The sequence below is a fragment of the Vidua macroura genome, chromosome 22 (genome assembly GCF_024509145.1).
Source record: "Vidua macroura isolate BioBank_ID:100142 chromosome 22, ASM2450914v1, whole genome shotgun sequence".
Classification (NCBI taxonomy): Eukaryota; Metazoa; Chordata; class Aves; order Passeriformes; family Viduidae; genus Vidua; species Vidua macroura.
The window spans coordinates 5,372,731-5,393,152 of NC_071592.1; the positions used below are offsets into that span (position 1 = coordinate 5,372,731).

The window sequence follows — 20,422 nt, forward strand, 5'->3', positions numbered from 1 at the left end:
CTACAAGAAATTCCAGCTACTGTTTGCAGAGCGAGCCGCTAATGAAAACCAGCGGTGCCTCCAAGCTAAGATGCAAGCGTGTCCTCGCAGATCAAAGATGCAGCTCCGCGAGCGGAAAGCCGGGAATAAATTACATCCTGTTGCCTGCAGCCTTACCTGTCCTAGTTCAGAGCAGGGGCAGCACCTCCCTGCCTCCCCTCCCGCGGGAAGGCAAAGCCCGGGGAGGTGTTGGCACCTTCCGTGGGGTTTGGGGTTGGAGGAGGCAGAGTCAGGGCTCGCTTTTGGCTTCTGCTCCTGGCTCTGCACTTTCCGGCTGGTGTTAAAGCACAAACTGTCCCCAGCTCGATGAAGCTGGAGAGGGGGGAAAACCCACCCGAGTCAGTGGAAAGAAGCAGCTCCAGCTGCAGCCTGAGCTCCCTGCCAGGAGAGGAGGGGGCTGCTGAGGAGACCAGCCAAGGCTCTGGGTTTTGGACCCCATTAGATATGGAGACATGTCCCAGACCAAACTCCACTGTACCTGGGCTTGCTTTCCTCCCTTCCTGCAGTTATCTGGCCACCCAACATCTGGATTTTGTGTCCCCTTCCACACCTGTGTCACTGTCCACCACAAGCATCCAAAATTGTTTTTAATTATTATTTCCCCCTCTGCTACGGTCACAAACCCCACACTTTAAAAAGGAGTGACCCCAGGGCAGCTGCTGTTTGGAGCCAGGGCTGTGTGTTCACTGTAGGTAGGGATGTGGCTTTTAAGAGGAGATAATAATAGAGAGAGGGATGTAAATACATCCTGGAGTAAAGGGAGAGCAGCCTTTAACCCCACTCCTCATTACTCAGCACTGGCCAGACTCTGGTCTCCCAGGAATCCTGAGGTGCCTAATGCTGCTTGGCCCTTTCAATTCTTTTTCAGATTAGGCTGAGGGGGGGAAACCAAGTGTGGAGGAGCTGGTCCCTGGACTGGCACACCCAGGAAGGCTAAAGGAGCACAGCCCAAGCCCTGAGCGTGGGCTACTCCCTGTAGGAGGCTTAACAGGATGGATCCACCACCCCCAAACTGCTGCAAGGACGTCCCAGGATGTTCCAGTGCCGCACAAAGGGCGCTCCAGAGGCCAGGAATTTCATGAACTAATGGAGAAGGAGGGCTTAAGAGGAAAGAAGGAGTAATATATACGTAGTGATTTCCCTTCCTCTGTGACAGCCGGTTGTTCCCTGTTTCTGAGTGGGTTCCCAGCCAGGGACAGAATGTTTCTGCCCATCTCCTGGTGCTTGCCACACTGAGCACAGAGCAGCTACCTGGATTTACAGCCTGAGACTTTTATATTGCTGCAGGGTTTTTCCTCACTGCAAGGGAATTCAGTTGGGAATTCAGTCTGAAATGGGGTGAATGAAGGGTTTGTTAATGAAGTCACACAACACACACACAGAGAAACAAACAAAGAGCAACAGGAGGAGCTGGCTGCATTGTATTATTCTCATAGGTATTTTCCACAAGTCTGATTTAGCTGGTTGTCTTATTCCAGCTGGAGGAAACCCCATGTGGATCCAGCTGTTGGTTCAGAGCATGGAAACTCCTTGTACGTGTGTCCTGTTGGAGTTTTCCCTGGGGCCCAAAGCCCTCTCTGTCCCTGGCTAAGGGAAGGACATGGGAACCTCCCGAGGCACCTTCTGAAATGAGATGCTCTCCAGCTGGCATGGGCCCGGTGCTTTCCAGCTGGGAAGGGTTGCTGAGAATCAGCCCTCTGGAGTAGACCCTTCCATGGTGGTGGAGGGGGGAATGTGCCAGCCCCTCTCCCTCTGAGGACCCCCAGAGCCTGGGAAGGATCAGACCCGTGCGGGCAGCGCTGGGGCTGAAGAAGGGGTTAATACTGGGAGAGCAACAGGCTGGAGTTGACACTTGGAGGCAGGCGGGGCTGCCGGCGCCTGATTGGCCTCAAATCGTATCCAAAAGCGGGTTGGGGCTTTTTTAGATTTTTTTTCCCCTTTTTTTTTTTTTTTTTTTTTTTTTTTTTCCTTTACTGCTTCTTCGTCTTCTTCTTCTTTTTTTTTTTTTTTTTTTTTTTCTTTCCCTGGTTTGGGGGGGATTTTTTTTTTTTTTTTTGGTCGTGGTTTTTTTTTTCCTTTTTTTTTTTCGGTCGAGTTTTTTTTGGTTTTTTTGGTTGTTTTTTTTTTTTTCTCTCTCTCTCTCTCTTTCACTTCTCCTCCTCCCCCAGGCTCCGGCTGGCAGGGGAGGGGAGTGGGGAGAACAGCGAGAGATCAAAAATAAACCTCTTATGTCAAAGCCGGGGGGAGAAAGTATAAATACAGCGGGCTCGGCGGCCGGCGCGGAGGCTGCGGGGGAAGAGCCCGGGGGGCGCGGGGCCGTGCCGGGATGGGGCGGCGGGCGCTGCTGGGCGGCCGGGCCCCCCTCCACCTGCTGCTGCTGTGCCACGCCTGGGCGCTGCCGCCGCCGCCCCCGCGGGACGCGCAGCCGGTGCTGCCCGCCCGCCTGCCCGCGCCGTCGGGGCAGCTGGCCCTGCGCCTGGCCGCCTTCGGCCGCGCCGTGGTCCTCCGCCTCCGCCCCGACACCACGTTCCTGGCCCCCCGCCTCCGCCTCCAGCGCCTGGGCGGCCGCCGCCCGCCGCCGCCGCCGCCGCGCCGCGGCTGCTTCTACGCGGGCGCCGTCGAGGGCAGCCCCGACGCGCCCGCCGTGCTCAGCAGCTGCGGCGGCGGCCTCAGAGCCGCGTTCCTCCTGGACGGGGCGGCCTACGAGCTGCAGCCGCTGGGGCCGGCCGCGCCCGGGCCGCCCTGGGGCCGGCTGCACCGGCTGCGGCGCCGCGCGGCCCCGCCGGGAGCGCGCCCCGCCGGCAGCGGCGGCCCCGAGCCGCTCCGCAGGGCCCGGCGCTTCGTGTCGCAGGCTCGCTACGTGGAGACGCTGCTGGTGGCTGACGCGTCCATGGTGCGGTTCTACGGGGAGGACGTGGAGGTAAGGGCTGGCGCTGTCCGCCGTCCCCCCTGCCCGCGTCCCTCTGTCGCCGCTTGTCCTGTCTCTCCATCCTTCCGTCCCTTGCTGTCCCCGTCCCGGCCGCCTCTCCGCCTCCTTCCATCTCCGCTCCTGCGCTCCCACTGCCTCTCTGTCGCCTTCATGCCTCCGTCCTCCCTACAACATGCAACCCTTCATCCCGCTCTGTCCCATCCCCATCCCCGCTGCCTCTCCTCCTCCTCCTCCTCCTCCCAAATTCACTCCTCCAGCCCTACCGCCTCTCCGTCCCCTCCGTCCTGCCCGCTGCCGGGTCCCCCCTCGCCCTCCCGATCCCGCCAGCCCCGGGACACCGGAGCCAACTTCGGGTGAGCGAGGGACCTCGGTGCTCACCTTCGCTCGCTGTGTGGGGGCTGTCGATCCCCGGGGCAAAGCTGCACTGCTGATCTGTGGGGTTCGCTCAGTGTTTGGGGAGCCTTTCCCAGTCCCAGCATCCCTCCCAGCGAGCCTGTCTCTGCACACACCGGGCACTGTGATGTCCCTTCAGCCCGGTGTCCCCAGAGGTGGGGACAGGGCGGGTTAATGCCCTTCCTGCTCCGAGGAAAGAGCCGCGCCGCACAGCAATGGGCTTAAATTCCCTTCCGAGTGGGAGCCGGGGCCACATAGTAAATAAAGCTGGGGCTGAGTAATGCGCGGCCCCGCTCCTGAGCCACCTGTTAGCAGCTGAGCAGATGGATGAGCAGCCACCAGCGCCGGGAATTCTCACCCTCCTTAAACACTCTCTGCGGAGACCCTGCCCCCAGCAGGCTTTTGGGGAGACCCCAGGAGCAGAGACCGAGGTGCCTCAGCCCCCACACCCATCTCCAGGGCTGTCCATGTCCATTCATCAGCACCAGGTCATTTTTCATGCGTCTGGCAAAGCCAGCTCCCCAGCCCGACCCTGCAGGGATGGGTGCTCCAAATTCAGGTTTGCACCATTGGAAATGCTCTGAGGTCTTTGCAAGGGATAATTGTGCATTGAAGTTGCTCCTTCTCAGGTTGTTTGGGCTGGGAGAAGAGTCCTTGAAACTGGAGCTCAGCAGGGAGCAGCTGGGAATCTGAAACCAGGGGCTGCACTTTGGCTTGGCTTTGCCACTTCTACCGACTTTATCCTTCCCCTAGGGGCTTCTCTGCTCCTAACAAAGCAGTATTTTAATTCCAGCCCTGCTCAGGCCAGGCTGGACCTTGGCAAATGCTAAACCTTGGAGCTTCAGAGGATTTCAGCTGCTCAGCATCGCTCTGTTTTTTGCCCCTTGTTTGGTTTTGCCACCCAGCCAGGCTGGCAGGAGCAGGTAGCAGAGGGTCAGTGAGCGAGGGGTGATGATGCACTTGGAGGTACCCTGAGTGCTCACAGTGCTCAGAAAAAAGTTTGAAGTGGAGTAAGCTGAAATATTAAGCAACAGACATATAAATGGTGGTGGGAATTACTCTCCCTTTAGTGTGGAGTTGGTCTCTGATTCCCCAAGAGGGCAGAAAAAATAATAGAGTGAACCTTCTGCACCCAGCTGGGCACATGGTGGTTTGAAAGCAACACCCAAGGGTGTCTACATTGCTGGAAATAAGGTGATGTATTTGCACTGGGGAAGATCCTGATGATGCCCAGCTTGAGCTGGGGAAAAAGCAGCAGCCCTCTGTGTAAATCTGTGAAGGCAGCAGCAGAGTAAATGGCACCTGCACCTGACCAAGGGGCTGGAACTCAGGCACCCTGCCCTGGTTTGGCTGCCCCAGCCCTGGGCTGGGTGATGCTGCCTGGTTGGTTCCCATTTTACCATCATTTCCTCGGCCCCTAGAGCAATATCTTTGCATCAGCTCTCAGGGAGGGGAAGGAAACCTTCAAAGAACTTGTTTTGGATGAATAGAGTAATAGCATATTAAAATATTTGGGAGAAAACTTCCACCAGCTCTGGTGTAGCAGCTAAAAAAACAACAACCAAAAAACCACCTGCTGTGTTTCTGTGTCTTTTGTTCTCTGGAACAAGAATGCAGGGAGCAGCACAGCAATCTTGCTTCTCCCTAAATACCTTTCTTGTGGAGCAAAAAAGCAGTGGCAAGTGCTGGTGAGATCTAGGAGAGATGCCCAAGGAGTAGAAATGTTGAGTCAGAACAAACCATATTTATATAATGACTTTTCTTCCCGTAACCACACTTTAATTACCAAATATTTATTAAAGGTCACCAGCATTGTTTGTATTCCCAGTTATTTTCTTGCATAAGTTGTAACAGCTCGAGCAGAAGAGTCACCCCAAGATGCACTCAAGCGTTGAGAGTTATAATCAATGCCATGCTTGTGGTGGGAAAATGCTGTTCATTATTTATTTCCCATCAATTTGAGCCTTACAACTCAGCTGTTAACCTAATTTAGACAACAAGGGCTTATTCTACATTCATCAATACTTTTATGTAAACCAGGAGGGAGTGGTGACGTGAGAGCAGAACCAGACCTGAAATTTGGGGGTTTAATCGTTGTTTGGGCTTGATGATTGCAGGGGATGGGGGATCTGGGGGGACACCAGCAGCAGGACAGTGCTGGGCAGTAAATCCTGGGGGATGTGGCAGGGTTCAACCTGCAGGGACTGAGAAGAGCCCCATGATGTGGGGATGGGAGCGAGGCTCCAGGCTGGACACGGCAGCTTTTGCATTTTTCTTGCAGTGCTTGAAAACAAAGGGACTGTGAGCACCACTCACAAAGTGAAGTGGGGTTTTGAGCAGGGGGAACTGAGGCAAGGGACGGGGCTGATCCTGCCCATGTGCAGGAGGGCTGAGCACCTGCAGCTGGGCTGCACTTGTGAGGATGCTCTGCATGCCTGGGGAACGTTTGCCAGGACACCTAAAGCACCAGGCAGCTCCAAAACCCAGCTGCAGCATCCCCAGCCAGTTGGCAGCCAAATGGGATTCCTGTGGTGGGATTTCTCCAGTCTCTTGGTGCAGATGAGACACATTTCCAAGCTTTCCTCCGCAAGCACAATGGCTGTGATCCCCTCTCCCTCCTCCTCTGGAGCCCTTCCTGCCTCCCAGGGCTGGTAATCACTGAGGACCACAGCAGAATCAGATCAGTCTGGAAAAGCTGGGATTCCTTGCTGACTTCTGTGTTTTTTCCAGGCAGATTGATGAGGTTTTAGGAGTGCTGTTGCAAACCCTTCCCTTTAGGACCAGACAGGAGTGCAGGGCACGGGTCCTGCTGCCAGCTCTCCCATTCCCACATGGACTGGAGGTAAATCCAAAGCCACCCTGGAGCCCCAGGTCCCCTCGTGTCTGGCTCTTAGGCTTGCTTTAGGGTATTTTGCAGTGTGAGTGGGTAAATTCACTTAATCCCTTGAAAAAAGAAGCCAGCCCCTCCTAAGCCCATCCCAAAGGCAACTGGAGTGGGATTAAAGGGGATCTTTGCAAAGGGAATGCAGCGTGATGCTGCCATCCACCAGCTTTTCCTCTGGGATTTGTCCTTTGAGGGTGACCCTGAGCCTGCATCCTCCTTGGGGCAGGGGTGGAGGACCAGGCAGCCTCCCCAGATGTTCCTCTGCTGGGGCACTCGCCTCACACCAGGGTATTCAACAGCTGCTGCATTTCAGGGCTTCAGAATGAAATGTGCTGGCTCCCAGCGTGTAGCACTCCTGCTCTGGGATGCTCTCAGGATGGGTTTTGCTCCATCTCTGCCTCTGTGGAGGTGGGGACAGTCTGGATGTGCCTCAGTTTCTCCTGCCCTGAACAGGGGTAATTGCTGCTTTTGTGGTTCAGCCCCAAATATCCAGCAAAGAGGGGAAGAAAAGGGAGGGGAAAATCATGTTGCAAACAGAAGAGGGATGGGCAGAGAGCCTGGCAGGCAGGAGGGCAGCCAGGCTGGCAAGGTGTGCCCCTCACCCCTGGCTTGCCCCCCATTTCCCTTGGCTGCCTCCCACATTTTTGTGAGGGAGTTCTTGGCCCGGGCTTGAAGCCACAGGAGGAGGCTGGCAGGGCAGCCAGCAGCCCCTGGGCACCCACGCCAGGCAGAGCTCACAGATGGAGCCCTGGGGGAAAGGACAACCTGGGATGTTTTTACCAGTAGATGTTTAAAAGCTGGGCAGCCTTTACCTCTAACCCTGGGCTTGCTCCCTTCCATCTGCCTGTGCTCCAGAATCTCAGCATTTCTTTCTTTTTTCCCCCCTCTGCTGAAATGCTGGTGTTGAGGGAGAAAGCAGGGAAAAAGCCCAACCAAATCCAACCAACAAGCAATCCTACAGCCCCAGGCTGGGCTGGACACTGCTCCCCACACACTGGGGAGCAAGTTGGGAGAGGCAGGTTGTGCTGGGGTGCTCTGTGGGTGCTCCCTGCTGTCCCTCTGTCCTGGGTGGGTCCAGCAGCATTCAGTCATTCTGTGCATACCACAATAATAGTGTCTGTGTAAGAGCAGATTCACCCATCAAAATAATAATAATTAAAAATAAATGCCAGGCTTCAGCTTCTGAGTGGTTCCCATGAAAGGGAATGTAAGCAGAGACTTTGCAAGAGCCTGTATCAGAAAGCTCAATCCTTCAATGAGGGCAAAGACAGCCACTTCAGTTCCCCTTGCTCTGATTTGTATTTATTTTTGCTGTCCCTCTGCCTGTGCTGTTTGCTGCTGGAGGGCTCCTGTCAGTGCCTGGCTCAGGGCAGGGCTCTCCCAGACACAGTGGTGCTGTGACAGGAGGGATCTCGGAGCTGCTGTGTGGCAGACAAGAGTCATCCCTCCTCATTTTTAGGGAGAAGTGGGTGGAAGTGGATATTGAGAGCAGAGGGAGCCCAGGGTTGCAGCTAGGGAGAAAAGGGGCAGGAGGTTTGTGGGGCATCACCCTCCACAGTGCCTTGACATAAATGCAGTGCATGGGGCAGCAAAGGGATACTCCATGACCCTCTCTGGTTCACACTGGTGTCCTCTCCCCCCAGAGCAGGTAGGAGGCTGATTTCCCAGCTGTGTTTACCAGACATCCTGCCAGATCTCCCAGGATGCTGGCTGGAAATGGCAGGGAAGCTCCTTGTGCCTGCAGGGCTGCAGTGCCTGGCAAGAAGGCAGAAACCAGTGTGTTTGCAGCCCTGGGCTCCTCAAACCCAACCCAAAACACTGCCCTGCACCTGATCCCAATCCCCACATCCTCAGCCTCGGTGCTGGGAAGGAAACCCTGCAGAAGGCAGCGTTCCCTCCTGGGTGGATGGTCAAGCCAGAGCCGGTTTGCAAAGGCAGAGGGAGGATGGGACCAGCAGGATTCAGCCCTTCCCCAGCCAGTTGTTGGCCAGAAGCACTCAGCTGGCTCTCCTGAGCCCTGAGGATCCATAATTTGCTTTTGGCCATGGCTTCAAGCCCTTGGCTAAGCCAAGGCAGTGCAGGTGGATTGCTGCTCTCCCCAGAGCAGTCAGGGTCCATCTGAAACCCAACCCATTCCTGCATAGGCCAGGGATGGGTATAAATAGACTCCAGATGGTGGAACAAGTGGATTTGACCTTTTAATCTTCGCTAAATAGCTGTTTGTTCGTTTTGCTTTCCATCTTCCCTTTCCAGACACAGGGAAGGTGGACAGATGTTTTCCAAGTCCCTCTGTTCCTACTGCCGAGAGAGGTTTTTGGCTGGATGTACCCCTGAGGATGTGAGGGCTGGTGTCCTGGGGGATTTGTGGTATGAGCTGAGATCTCCCAGGTCAAATCTACTGCTATGGACAGAAACCTCTAGTGGGTTAGAAAAGGATGCAGATTTATTCCCTTGGAAATGAGGGATGATCCCAGGATGAGCAGCTCCAGCGCAGAGCATCCTTCTAGATCTTCAACGGCATAATTTTAAGAAGGCTTTGTGATATTTTTAGCAAGGTTCCCAATGGCCTTTCCCCATAGGGTGAACAATTCCCCCAAGTTTCATGGAGCAAGCACTTGTGGGGATCTCGCCTCAATTTCTTGCCTCTGCGGCGACTTCTCCGTGACATGAGCTGCGTGCTCCGGGCTGGATGTGAGTCATGGCGTGGAGGTCTGGCCAGTCTAAATAAACCAGTCTATCCCCTGCTCCCAGCAGCCTCGCTGGGGCCTGCCCTTGGATAATGAGCCAGGAAGGACTTGGGATATGTCTTGTTGAAACAAAACATCTGTTTATGTGGAGCTGCCAGTGGCAGGATAAAATGTGGCAGAATAATTTAAAATAGCCACAAGTGCCCTGGGCAAGCACCTCTTGGTGCAGCAAATATGCTGTATCCCACTCAACATCTCCCTCATTTGCTAAGAAAACAGCATCTTGTGTCTCAGAAAATGGCATTGTCCTGGCAGTACCATGATGGATGAGCACACAGAGTCAGCTTTGCTGAGGAAATGTATTTTGGGTGAAACTTGGCTATCAGAGAGGGCTCCCATCGAGTCCTTCCACTTTAATTAGGCTCTGAATTGAGACCGCAGGGTGTAATTTGTCTGGGGAGGAGAGAAGGCACTTTCTCTTTCCCAATACCATATTGTGTAATAGCTGCATTTTTTACTCCTGACTCGGGGCCGTGAGCGATGCCAAGCAGAGGAGGAATTTTGATGCTCTGATAAGATGTTTACATCAGCCTAAACATCGCTGGCGCTTTTGACATTTTAAGTAATCCCTGGTCATCACCAAGCAGGGGATGCTGCTGGGCAAAGTCTTGGCTGTCAAAGTGGTTTAGTCCCAGTTTGTCACCAAAGATGCTGGGTTCAAGCCCTGTGACCAGCACAGGCAGAAGTTTTACTCCAGCAAGGTGTGTGTGAGTTGGTTCCTGCCCTGGGGCAGTGAGGGCACGGTTAATGCTTTGGGAATATGCAGAGAACTCTCCAGAATGCTGAAGTTTTCCCCAAGGAATTTCTTCCAGAGGGATTTCTAGGTGCAAAGGGTTCATGGGAGAGGAGACGCAGCGTTTGGAGGAGGGGATGCAGGGCTTGTCCACCAGCACAAGGTGTAAAGTATCACCTACAGGAAAGGCAGCACTGAGTCCATCAGCCCATGGTCTGGATGTGATGGGCTTCATAAATGAGGCTGATTCTTTTCAAACAAACAATTGCCCGGTAGCAGAGTTTTTACCCAGGCTCTGCCTGCACATCTCTTCCACAGAACCACGTCCTGACCCTGATGTCCATGGCAGCTCGCATCTACAAGCATCCCAGCCTGAGGAACTCCATCAGCCTGGTGGTGGTGAAGGTGCTGGTGGTGGAGGAGGCAGCGGCGGGGCCCGAGGTGTCCGACAACGGCGGGCTCACCCTGCGCAACTTCTGCAGCTGGCAGCAAAGGTTCAACCCCCCGAGCGACCGGCACCCCGAGCACTACGACACTGCCATCCTCCTCACCAGACAGGTCAGCACCCCAGGGAACGCCCTGGTGCAGAAAGGAAAGGGCTCAAGGCATCCATGGAGGGGGAGAAGGGGATTGATAATGGAGGGCGATGCCCCACCGTGCAAAGAATGCAGCAAAGCAGTTTGGGGGTGGTTTCATTTGGGGTGCAGACCTGTTGCGGTACAAGCTGACTTGTACTGAACATGAATTCGGCTATGGATAAGAAACCCAGCCCAGTTCCATAAACCAGGCTCTGGGCTCACTGACAGAGGTCTCAACCAATAACAGCTCTCCTAAAATACAAGCAGTTGAGTGGTTCAGTGTCTGGAGGGTGTAGAGATTAGACCAATGGCTGTTTAGAGCTGGGAGCTTTGAATTGCCTATAAGAGCAAGCCCCAAACAGTAAAACAGGCTGTTTGGCTGATGGATAGTTGCTCACAGAGATGGGTTGCTCACAGAGATGTTGGGGCTGAACGTGGGGCTCCCTCCCCCTGCTGACCTCTGCCCCTGCCTGGCACAAACAGGACTTCTGTGGCCACCAAAGCTGTGACACGCTGGGAGTGGCGGATATCGGCACCATGTGCGACCGCAACAAGAGCTGCTCCGTGATCGAGGACGAGGGCCTGCAGGCAGCCTACACCCTGGCTCATGAACTGGGTAACAGGGGTCCCTTCCCAGGGGAAGTCTGCTTCTTCCAGTCCTGCTGCTGGGAGGGGTCATGACACAGCCCAGCACCAGCATCTCCTGGCTGGGGATCACCCACTGAGCCTTGGGGAGCTTCTGGCACTGACAAAAGCTGGCTTGCACCAGCAGAAACACTGAGTGCCCAAACTGGTGTAAATTGGTGCATTTGCATCAGTTCAGAAAGCATTTCTTCACTGGAAGGGCTCTCGAGCATTCACAGGGGCTGCCCAGGGAGGTGGTGGAGTCCCCATCCCTGGAGTTGTTCGAGAGTGCCTGGACATGGCACTCAGTGCTCTGGGCTGGGTGACAAGGTGGGGATCAGTCACAGGTTGGACTTGAAGATCCTGGAGGTCTTTTCCAACCCTAGCAATTCTATGATTTACCTGTTGTGATGAGCTCAGGCATGGGATCGAGCACATCTCTGCCTTGGTTTGCCATTCCTGCACTGACTAATTTTTGCCCAGAGAAGCTGTGGCTGCCCCATCCCTGGGAACATTCTAGGTCAGGTTGGACGGGGCATGGAGCAACCTGGTCTAGCTGAAGGTGTCCCTGTCCATGACGGGGGATGGAATGAGATGAGCCTTAATTCCCTTCCATCCCAAACCATTCTAAGTTTCTAAAAATTTGGGCTGCTTTGCCCTGCACGCAGCAGGCTGTACCACTGAGATAGACCAAGCAGGGTTTTGTGCCTTCTGATTTATGGAAGCAAACAGCTTTGGCAGACACAGGAGCTGGGGGGTACCTTACAGATGGTCCCACACACCATCTGCTGAGGAGCAGGGGCTGGGCTGGGGAGCTCAGCTGTGCCATGCCCTCTGCTCCCCAGGCCATGTGCTCAGCATGCCCCACGACGACTCCAAGAACTGCGAGCGGCTCTTCGGGCCCCTGGGCGAGCACCACGTGATGGCCCCGCTCTTCACCCACTTGAACAAGACCCAGCCCTGGTCTCCTTGCAGCGCCATGTACCTCACCGAGTTCCTGGATGGAGGGCATGGTAAGGCTCCAGTCAGCTACATCACCACTCAAAACAGCCTTTTCCTCAGCTCGGGCTCTTTGCCGTGCCTGGAGGGGGTGTGGGGTCAAGGGGGAGTCAAAGCAGACCATGGACAGAGGTGTGGGGTGCCCTGCTTGGTGCAATCAGTGGCGTCAAGCCCTGGGAGCTCCATCTCCAGCCTAACTGTTGAGCCTTGCCCAGGTGACTGCCTGCTGGATGCCCCGGCCGAGCCCGTGTCCCTGCCTGCCGAGCTGCCCGGCCAAAGGGCCCTGTACAGCCTGGACCAGCAATGCCAGCAGATCTTTGGCAAGGACTTCCAGCACTGCCCCAACACCACGGAGGAGGACATCTGTGCCCAGCTGTGGTGCAGGACGGGCAGTGGGGAGCCCCTCTGCCACACCAAGAACGGCAGCTTGCCATGGGCCGATGGAACCCCCTGCAAAGGCGAGGGGCTGTGCTGGGACGGGCGCTGTGTGCAGCAGGATGCCCTGAAACCCCAGGTAAGGGGATGCTGGGGAATGGTGGTGTGGTGGCTGCACTCCAGGCACCCACCAAAGCCTCCCTCTCACCCCCCTCCACAGCTGGACACATCATGGGCAAAAAGGCTTAAGTTAAGAGATGTTAATTGAATTGATTAGTAACAGAATCAGAATAACGAGAAGTAAAATAAGACCTTAAAAACACTTTTCCCCCATACCTCCCTCCTTCCCAGTTCCCTTCTCTCTCCAGTGGTGCAGGAGACAAGGAATGAGGGTTATGGTCAGTTCATCACAGGTTGTTCTTGCTGCTGCTCAGGAGGAAGAGTCAGAGTCCTTCCCCTGCTCCAGCGTGGGGTCCCTCCCATGGGAGGCAATTCTCCACAAATTTCTCCATGAGTCCTTCCCATGGACACGTTCTCCACAAACTGCTGCAACATGGGGCACTCTTCCACAGGGTCAGTCCTTCCAGGACAGGCTGCTCCACTGGGTCTTCCACAGGCTCCCAAGTCCTTCCAGCATGGGATCCTCTCTCCACAGGTCCTGCCAGGATCCTGCACCAGCTCAGGTTTCCCACAGGGTCACAGCCTCTTGCAGGCATCCCCCTGCTCTGGCCTGGGTTCCTCCATGGGCTGCAGGTGGATCTCTGCACCCCCATGCCCTCCACGGGCTGCAAGGGCAAAGCTGCCTCACTGTGGTCTTCCTCACAGAATTTTGGGGGAATCTCAGTTCCGGTACCTGGAGGAATCCTTGCCTTTCCTCCTGCACTGCCCTGGGTGTCTGCAGAGCTGTTCCTTTTATATTCTCACTCCTCTCCTCTCTGCCTAATTACATCTGCCTAATAACTTTTTTTCCTTCTTCTTAAATACATTATCCCCAAGGTCAACACCATCTCTCCTGGGCTCGGCCTTGGCCAGTGGTGGGTCCATCCTGGAGCTGGCGTTGGCTCTGCTGGACACAGGGGGAGCTTCTGGCAGCTGCTCACAGCAGCCACCCCTGTAGCCCCCCCAACAAACCCCAAAGGGGCTCGACCCTTTGGGATTCCCAAATCTCTGACCCCACCCCTGCCATCTCCTTGACTGGCTTTGGATTGGGCTGATTTATTTCTGGATGTCTCTCCTTCGTTAATATTTATTTCTGGCAAGTCCAGCTCATGGACAAAAGTCTGCTACTGAGCCGTGGGCTGGTCTGAACCAAAACAAACAGTGCAGATCTGCAATTAAATCATGACTTTTTGCCCTGCTGGGGAAATTAGCAGCAGTTTCAGAGTCAGTCAGCAAAGTAGTCAAAGCCCAGCTTAACTTGAAGCATGTGAACAGGCCGGTGGCAGTCGGTATTAACTTTGTGAAGTCTGTGCCAAAGCGCTTTTCTGGATCAGGGCTGGGGGAGATTTTAGCATTGCTCCAGCCTCGAGCTCGCTCTGGGAGGGAGCAGCTGGGGATGGGCCGGCTCAGAGATGGGCCCAGCAGCTTCTCCTGGCCTCTTGCAGCCAGCGCTGGACGGCGGCTGGGGCCCGTGGAGCGCGTGGGGCTCCTGCTCCCGGAGCTGTGGGGGAGGGATCCAGTTCTCGCACCGCCACTGCGACAGCCCCAGGCCCCGGCACGGCGGCAGCTACTGCGAGGGCCAGAGAACCAAGTACCAGTCCTGCCACACCGAGGAGTGCCCGCTGGATGGTAAGGATGGCAATTCCCAAATGCCCGCTCCGCTCCCGCGCCTGCTGCTCCAGAAACCTTACAGGGATTGCTCTGCTCTCCCTTGGATATTCATATCTGGGGGGAGCAACAGCTTCCTGCTGGGGGCTGTGACCTTCTGTGGCTGATGGAAGGAGTGTGGGATCCCTCCTTCGTGACATTCCTCCTCTGCCTGCACACTCACCGTGTGCTCTCACTATCCTCAGCTCACTCCCACATCTCTGTGATGGCCAAGGACAGCAGCTCCTGCCAGCTTCCCATGGATTTTGGGCCATGTTTCACCTTTCCTTTCAGGGAAAAGCTTTCGGGAGCAGCAGTGTGAGAAGTACAACAGCTACAACTTCACTGACCTGGAAGGGAATCACTTGGAATGGGTTCCTAAGTATGCCGGAGTGTCCCCCAGGGACAGATGCAAACTCTTCTGCCGAGCCCGAGGGAGGAGCGAATTCAAAGTCTTTGAGGCCAAAGTAAGATGCCTGGAGATGAGACTCTTTAAAGATAGATTCTTGGTGATGAGAATCTCCAAAGATAGATTCCTGGTGATGGGAATCTCCAAAAATAGATTCCTAGTGATGGGAATCTCCAAAGATAGATTCCTGGTGATGGGAATCACTAAAGTGGGATTCCTAGAGGTGGGAATCACCAAAGATTCTTGGTGATGAGAATCACCAAAGTAAGATTCCTGGAGATGGGAATCTCCAAAGATTCCTGGAGATGGGAATCACTCCTGTTTACCCCATGTCAGAGCTCATGCCCTAGCTCCTCCTCTGCCTCCCCTTTCCCAGGTGATCGATGGGACGCTGTGTGGCCCAGAGACCCTCTCCATCTGCGTGCACGGGCAGTGCATCAAGGCTGGCTGTGATCACGTCATTGGCTCCTCCAAGAAGCTGGACAAGTGCGGGGTGTGCGGTGGCAATGGCTCCACTTGCAGGAAAATATCCGGCTCACTCAACAGATCCAAGTGAGGCCCAGGGAGAAGGTTCTGCAGGGATGGGCTGTGGGAGAAACACCAGCATCCTCTCTCATTCCCCTTTTCTGTCACTAAAGTTGTAGGCTAGGAATATATTAGGACCCAAGCCAGCATCCTCAGCTGGCTGGCATTGCAAGAGCCTGGGCTCCTCCCCAGACTCTGGGACTTAAGCTCAGTTTATTTTGGGGCAGAATTTTACAAGCCAAGTAGAGCTTATTTCCTATAATAATAACTGGTGTGACGGGCTCGGTACGTCACTGCAAATAAATCTGCCCCAACAAGTTTACAAAACACATTTCACACCAGTGCAGTGAGTTAGACACATATTCAAGGGCTGATTGTGATAATCTACAACTTTTCCCTGGGCTTGGGGGTGAATTTGAATCCTGGGACAAGGGCACTGGGGCAGTCACTTCCCTTACCCAACATCTCCATGGCTTTGCCAAAGAGCAGAATTTAAGGCTTTTGTTGGAAAACCATAACAAAAGCCCAACCGTCCAGTTCCATGCAGCGAGGTGACTCACACAGTCAAATTAGGTTTCCTAAATTATTTCCTTCCAGGGAACAGCTGAAATGGGGCTTCCACTCTCCTATGAGTTGTTTGTGGTTGACTAAATGGAGATTAGCACAGGAGCTACAGCCAAGAAGAGATCCCATTAAGATCAGGGTGAGGGAGGCCAGGGTGACGGAGAGCAGAGTTTGACTCAAAGGCTTTTTTCCAAAATACTCTGAACCTAATTACTGACCACAGCATCCACCATGGGGATCCATGGAAAATGATCCTGTGCTGGCCCCACAGTGTGAGTCACAGTGCTGAGGGCTCAAGTGAAACCTTCCACGTGCTGTCCTGGGAGCCGTGGTGCTCCAGGGATGGGCTTTGGCTGGCTCTGCAGGAAAACGTTTCCCTGGCATGGGAATGTCCTCTGATTCCTCCAATGGGATTACTTCTGCATTGTAGTGGTGGCTGAAAAACCCTTCAAAAAGTGAGCTGAGAGTGCAGAGACTCCATCCTATTCTGTTGTTCTACATCTATATCTGTATTTGTACCTACATCTATATTATCTCTATATTATCTTTGTCAATAGGTGATGTCACCCTTCAGCATAACCAGTGACAGGCTTTCAATCCCACACACTTCACCATTTCCAAATATAGGGAGCAAGGGGAATTTCCCACCTAGGCTGGTAATCACAGGGCTGTTCATTTGATTGCCTCACTCATTTTCATACGAAATTCAGAGAAATCATCCAGCTGAGCTCACATCTAGAATATCTGCAATATTTCTAACTCTTGAGTGCTCGGGGTTACAGAGGGATGGCTTCAGAGCTAGGATCCTGAGTGCTGTTCCTTACAGGAGTGTGCTCTTAGTAAGGCTTGAGAAATAACCGTGTCCCTTTGCCCCGTGCAGATACGGCTACAATGACATCGTCACCATCCCCGCCGGAGCCACCAACATCGACATCAAACAGCGCAGCCACCGAGGGCTCCGGCATGACGGGAATTACCTGGCCCTGAAGACCCTTGAGGGCAAGTACCTGCTGAATGGAGACTTTGCCATCTCAGCCATGGAGCAGGACATCCTCATTAAGGGCACCATTCTGAAATACAGCGGCTCCATGACCACTCTGGAGAGGCTGCAGAGCTTCCGACAGCTCCCAGAGCCCCTGACCGTCCAGCTGCTGACGATTGCCAGCGAGGTCTTCCCACCAAAAGTCAAGTACACCTTCTTCATCCCCAAGGACGTCCCTTTCAGCAAACAGAAGGGCAAAGAGAAGAAGTCAGTCAATGTCATCCGACCGATGCTGACCTCCCAGTGGGTGCTGGGTGACTGGTCCGAGTGCTCCAAGACGTGTGGCTCCGGCTGGCAGCGGCGGACCGTGGATTGCCGGGATGTGGAGGGTCAAACCTCCTCTGCCTGCAACAGATCCCTCAAGCCTGAGGACATCAAGCCCTGTGGAGACGTGCCCTGCCCTCTCTGGCGCCTGGGTCCCTGGTCCCCCTGCTCCCAAACGTGCGGCGAGGGCGTGCGGACGCGCAACGCCTCCTGCATCGATTACGCCGGGAAAATCACCGCCCCCGAGAAATGCGGCTCGCCGGGGCCACCGCCGGCCACCACGGCCTGCGTGCTGCGGCAGTGCTGAGCCACGCTGGGCTGCTCGGAGTCAAGGGTGCCACGGGCTTCCACCACACTGGGGCAGGACAGCAAGGGTGCCGTGGGCTCACGCGCCAGACAAATGACCGCTCTGCAGTGGTTCGTCCCCACCCCATCGATGTCTACCTCAGAGGGGAGAATAACGGCAGCAAAACAGGGAGGAATCACTTCTTTTCCTTTCTTTCTTCCTTTTCTTTCTGGCTGGCTGCTCACAAGCAAGTTGTAACTTAAAGGGAAAAATAAGCATGTCTGTAGGGTGTTTCCAAAGAGCTGTCGTTGAATATGGTAGCAGATTGCTCTTGTAGGGTTTGCTGGGGTTTGGCACTGGAGAAATTGTGGAGCCTGGTTTTGCCGTCGCCCCATCCCAGCTGCAGGTCAAGGAGGTCCAGGGTGGATGTCTTTGTTGATAAAACTGGGATCTCTTCACAAAAGGCATGGAATGGGTTGCCATCCCCTCCCTGCAGCAAGTGTGGGTGTCCTTGAGCATGAGGAGTGTTTTATCAGGTGTGGGTTTCACTTGGGAGATAAATTGCTCGTGTGAATGGGAGAAGGAATAAGTTGAGAGCCACATCCTGGCATGAATCAGGCAGGAGGACAGGTGAGAGGTGGTTTCTGCTGGATTTATAATCTACAAGGCGACAAACCTCTGTCTCCAAAAACCCCCAGCATCTGTGGTTATTCCTAGAGCTGTTACCCTACACCTCTGTTTCCCCAGCTATAAAATCAAGGCTTAATTACACCTGCTCTGTCTTACAGGGCCACTGTGAGGATTAACTAATTCCTAATTCTGCAGTGCTCTGACTGTGAAATGCCCATTGTGATGCCCTCTGGAGCAGGCAGTCTGGTGTGCTGGCATTTCCTTTCCCATCCTTGGCTTTCAGTCCCCTGTGGGCTCATTTTTTCAGCTCTGCTGTAATTTTGGAGATAATTCGCTAGCCTGGTTTGCAGCAGGGATGAGCCCAGCATCTGTAGATCATGCCAAAGGTGACCAGTGCTGCTCTTCACCTCTGCTTTCCTGGGATATTTGAGAATGCTCAGATCTGGTGCCAGCTCCAGCCATGCTTGAGCAGTTCTCAGTCCAAAACCAAGCCTGGCAAGGCTGGAGCTGCTCTTTCCCGGCGGGAAGCAGCCCCAGCCCTCTCCCCAGCCCAGCTGCTGCCTGGCCCCAGTGCAGATGGCTGTTCAGACCCTGAACTTTGCCCTTTCCAAAGCAATCGCTGGCCGTGTGCTGGCAGCAGCCTGTGCCTGGGGAGCAGGGATGGAATTTGGAAAGATTTTGCTCTTGCTGGATGAGCAATTCAGTATCTCCAGGCTCCTCTCATACCCTGCCTTGGCTTCCTTTTTGGCAGCAAAATGTTGAATTTCCAGTGGGATCTGCCTTTTTCTCATAGGAAGGGGAGGAGGGCTGGAATTTTTGATGTTTCAGATTCCCCATTCACATTTATGAAGCAAATCCTTTTCCTTGTCCCTTTTGCCCGAGCGAGTCAAGCTCCTGTGCGACCCTTTCCTGGCTGTCCAGACAGGTTTGGAATGCGATGGTGGGATGAGTTGCTCCACTGAAGACAGAAACCTGAAAACATGAAATATTGCTGTTTTATCTCCCATACATGATTTCTGTCAAAACCACAGAAGCTACAGCCCAGGACTGAGGGTATGGAGTGCTTGGTTCCTTTATTATTTTTAGGAAAGGAAAAAAAACCAAAAACTGAAGGCCAGCTGCAGAGTTTGGATGCAGAGCTGTTTGGGCTGTGGTACAGACCTACCTTTGGGCAATGTTCTACATCTGCTAATTAATCTCCAGGAATTTAAGTTCTAACAAATAGCTGGATGCTAAAGTCATGTAGCCTTGCAGGGTTATTTTCTTTTTCCCCTCTGAGTCTGCAAGGGTTTTAAACTCAAAGCCAGCATGTGTTTCCTCTCCAGTGTCACCACCAGCATTTAGGATGGGTCAGGAATATCAGTCTGAGACAGTGCCAAGGAAAATATCTGTATTTATCACACAGGAGTCGTGCACGCCAAAGGGCTTTTCCAGGTTTTTATAATCACTGTGCGGCTGCTTCGCTGGAGCTTCCTAGATGTAAAAACTCCTTGTTTAGGGCAAAATCCTGCTGCTTTTCCAGCGAGGAGGAAGGTGGGGATCCCCCAGGAGGGGGGATCCAGAGGCAGTGATGCTCTGTTGAGGTGTGGGTGATGCTAAGTGGAATTCCTGCCCCAGGCTTCGGTAAAAACAAGTAGCCTTTACGCTGATTTAGGTCAAAGAGGTTTTATATATTAGGCTATATATATGTGTATATATATATATATATGTTTCCCTTCAGTGAAGGATTGTAGCAATGTACTGAGCCTCTTGTGTTAGGTATTTATTACAAATTTCTGTTTGGTTTTTGTACAGTAGCTGTCTGGAAAGGAGAGAAAAAAAAAAAAAGGAAGGAAAAAAGAGATTAAAAAAGACTGTGTTTTAACATGCTGCTCCCACATCCCCTCTCTGAAAGCTGCAGGGAGCTCAGAGAAGGGATGTCTTTGCTCATTGTTTATCAGCTCTGGTATCTGACTGGTGTTTCCCTCCTCCCTGGTGTACCAACCAAGCTGTGTAAGCACAACAAACCCAAACACAATTAAGCTTTGGAATTCTTCTTGAGGAGAGGGGGGGAAATACAATTTTCTGATTTTTAGCCTATTGTTTGTATTTGTTTTTAATTTTGAAAACAGTCTGTTTGCGGCTCTGCCTTTACCCCTCAATAAAGGACTTCCTGCCTTTTATCTCTTTGCGTTTGTCTTTATTTGCACTTTTCTCAGGACTGTTATTATCTCCATCCCAGAGAGATTTTAAATCTCTCCTTTCCGTATCTTATTGATAACAAAGGGTTCATTCAGTCTTAAGATGCTGATCCAAAATATTACATGAGAGAATAGACAAAACCCACAGAGCCAGAATTATTCTGCAGAAATTCTGAAGACACTTTATATACATATACAGTATATCTATCTGTATATATTAAATACTTATATTATTATTGATAATGTATTACAGTATATTATATTATATTATATTATATTATATTATATTATATTATATTATATTATATTATATTATATTATATTATATTATATATAGTATGCTATAGTATAATATAGTATAGATAATATATTTTATAACTATATAGATAATATATTTATAAAATATATTTTAAAA

The 20,422-nt window shown here is 53.1% G+C and overlaps 1 protein-coding gene across 1 annotated transcript; it reads left to right on the top strand.

The window, feature by feature from the left end:
• The first annotated feature begins 2,182 nt into the window (after positions 1-2,182).
• ADAMTS8 (ADAM metallopeptidase with thrombospondin type 1 motif 8) lies at positions 2,183-19,989 on the top strand. The gene is made up of 9 exons (XM_053997135.1): positions 2,183-2,959; positions 10,044-10,283; positions 10,787-10,919; positions 11,773-11,940; positions 12,142-12,440; positions 13,906-14,089; positions 14,402-14,574; positions 14,893-15,068; positions 16,486-19,989. Exons 1-9 carry the CDS (start codon positions 2,366-2,368, stop codon positions 17,216-17,218), a joined length of 2,700 nt encoding a protein of 899 aa, XP_053853110.1. The 5' UTR covers positions 2,183-2,365; the 3' UTR covers positions 17,219-19,989.
• The last annotated feature ends 433 nt before the right edge of the window (positions 19,990-20,422 follow it).

Bases quoted from the DNA above. Each gene is read 5' to 3' on its own strand.
- ADAMTS8 (XM_053997135.1), top strand. From the start codon at position 2,366: ATGGGGCGGCGGGCGCTGCTGGGCGGCCGGGCCCCCCTCCACCTGCTG. The intron at 11,941-12,141 runs GTAAGGCTCCAG...AGCCTTGCCCAG, and splicing joins GTTCCTGGATGGAGGGCATG to GTGACTGCCTGCTGGATGCC. The intron at 12,441-13,905 runs GTAAGGGGATGC...GGCCTCTTGCAG, and splicing joins AGGATGCCCTGAAACCCCAG to CCAGCGCTGGACGGCGGCTG.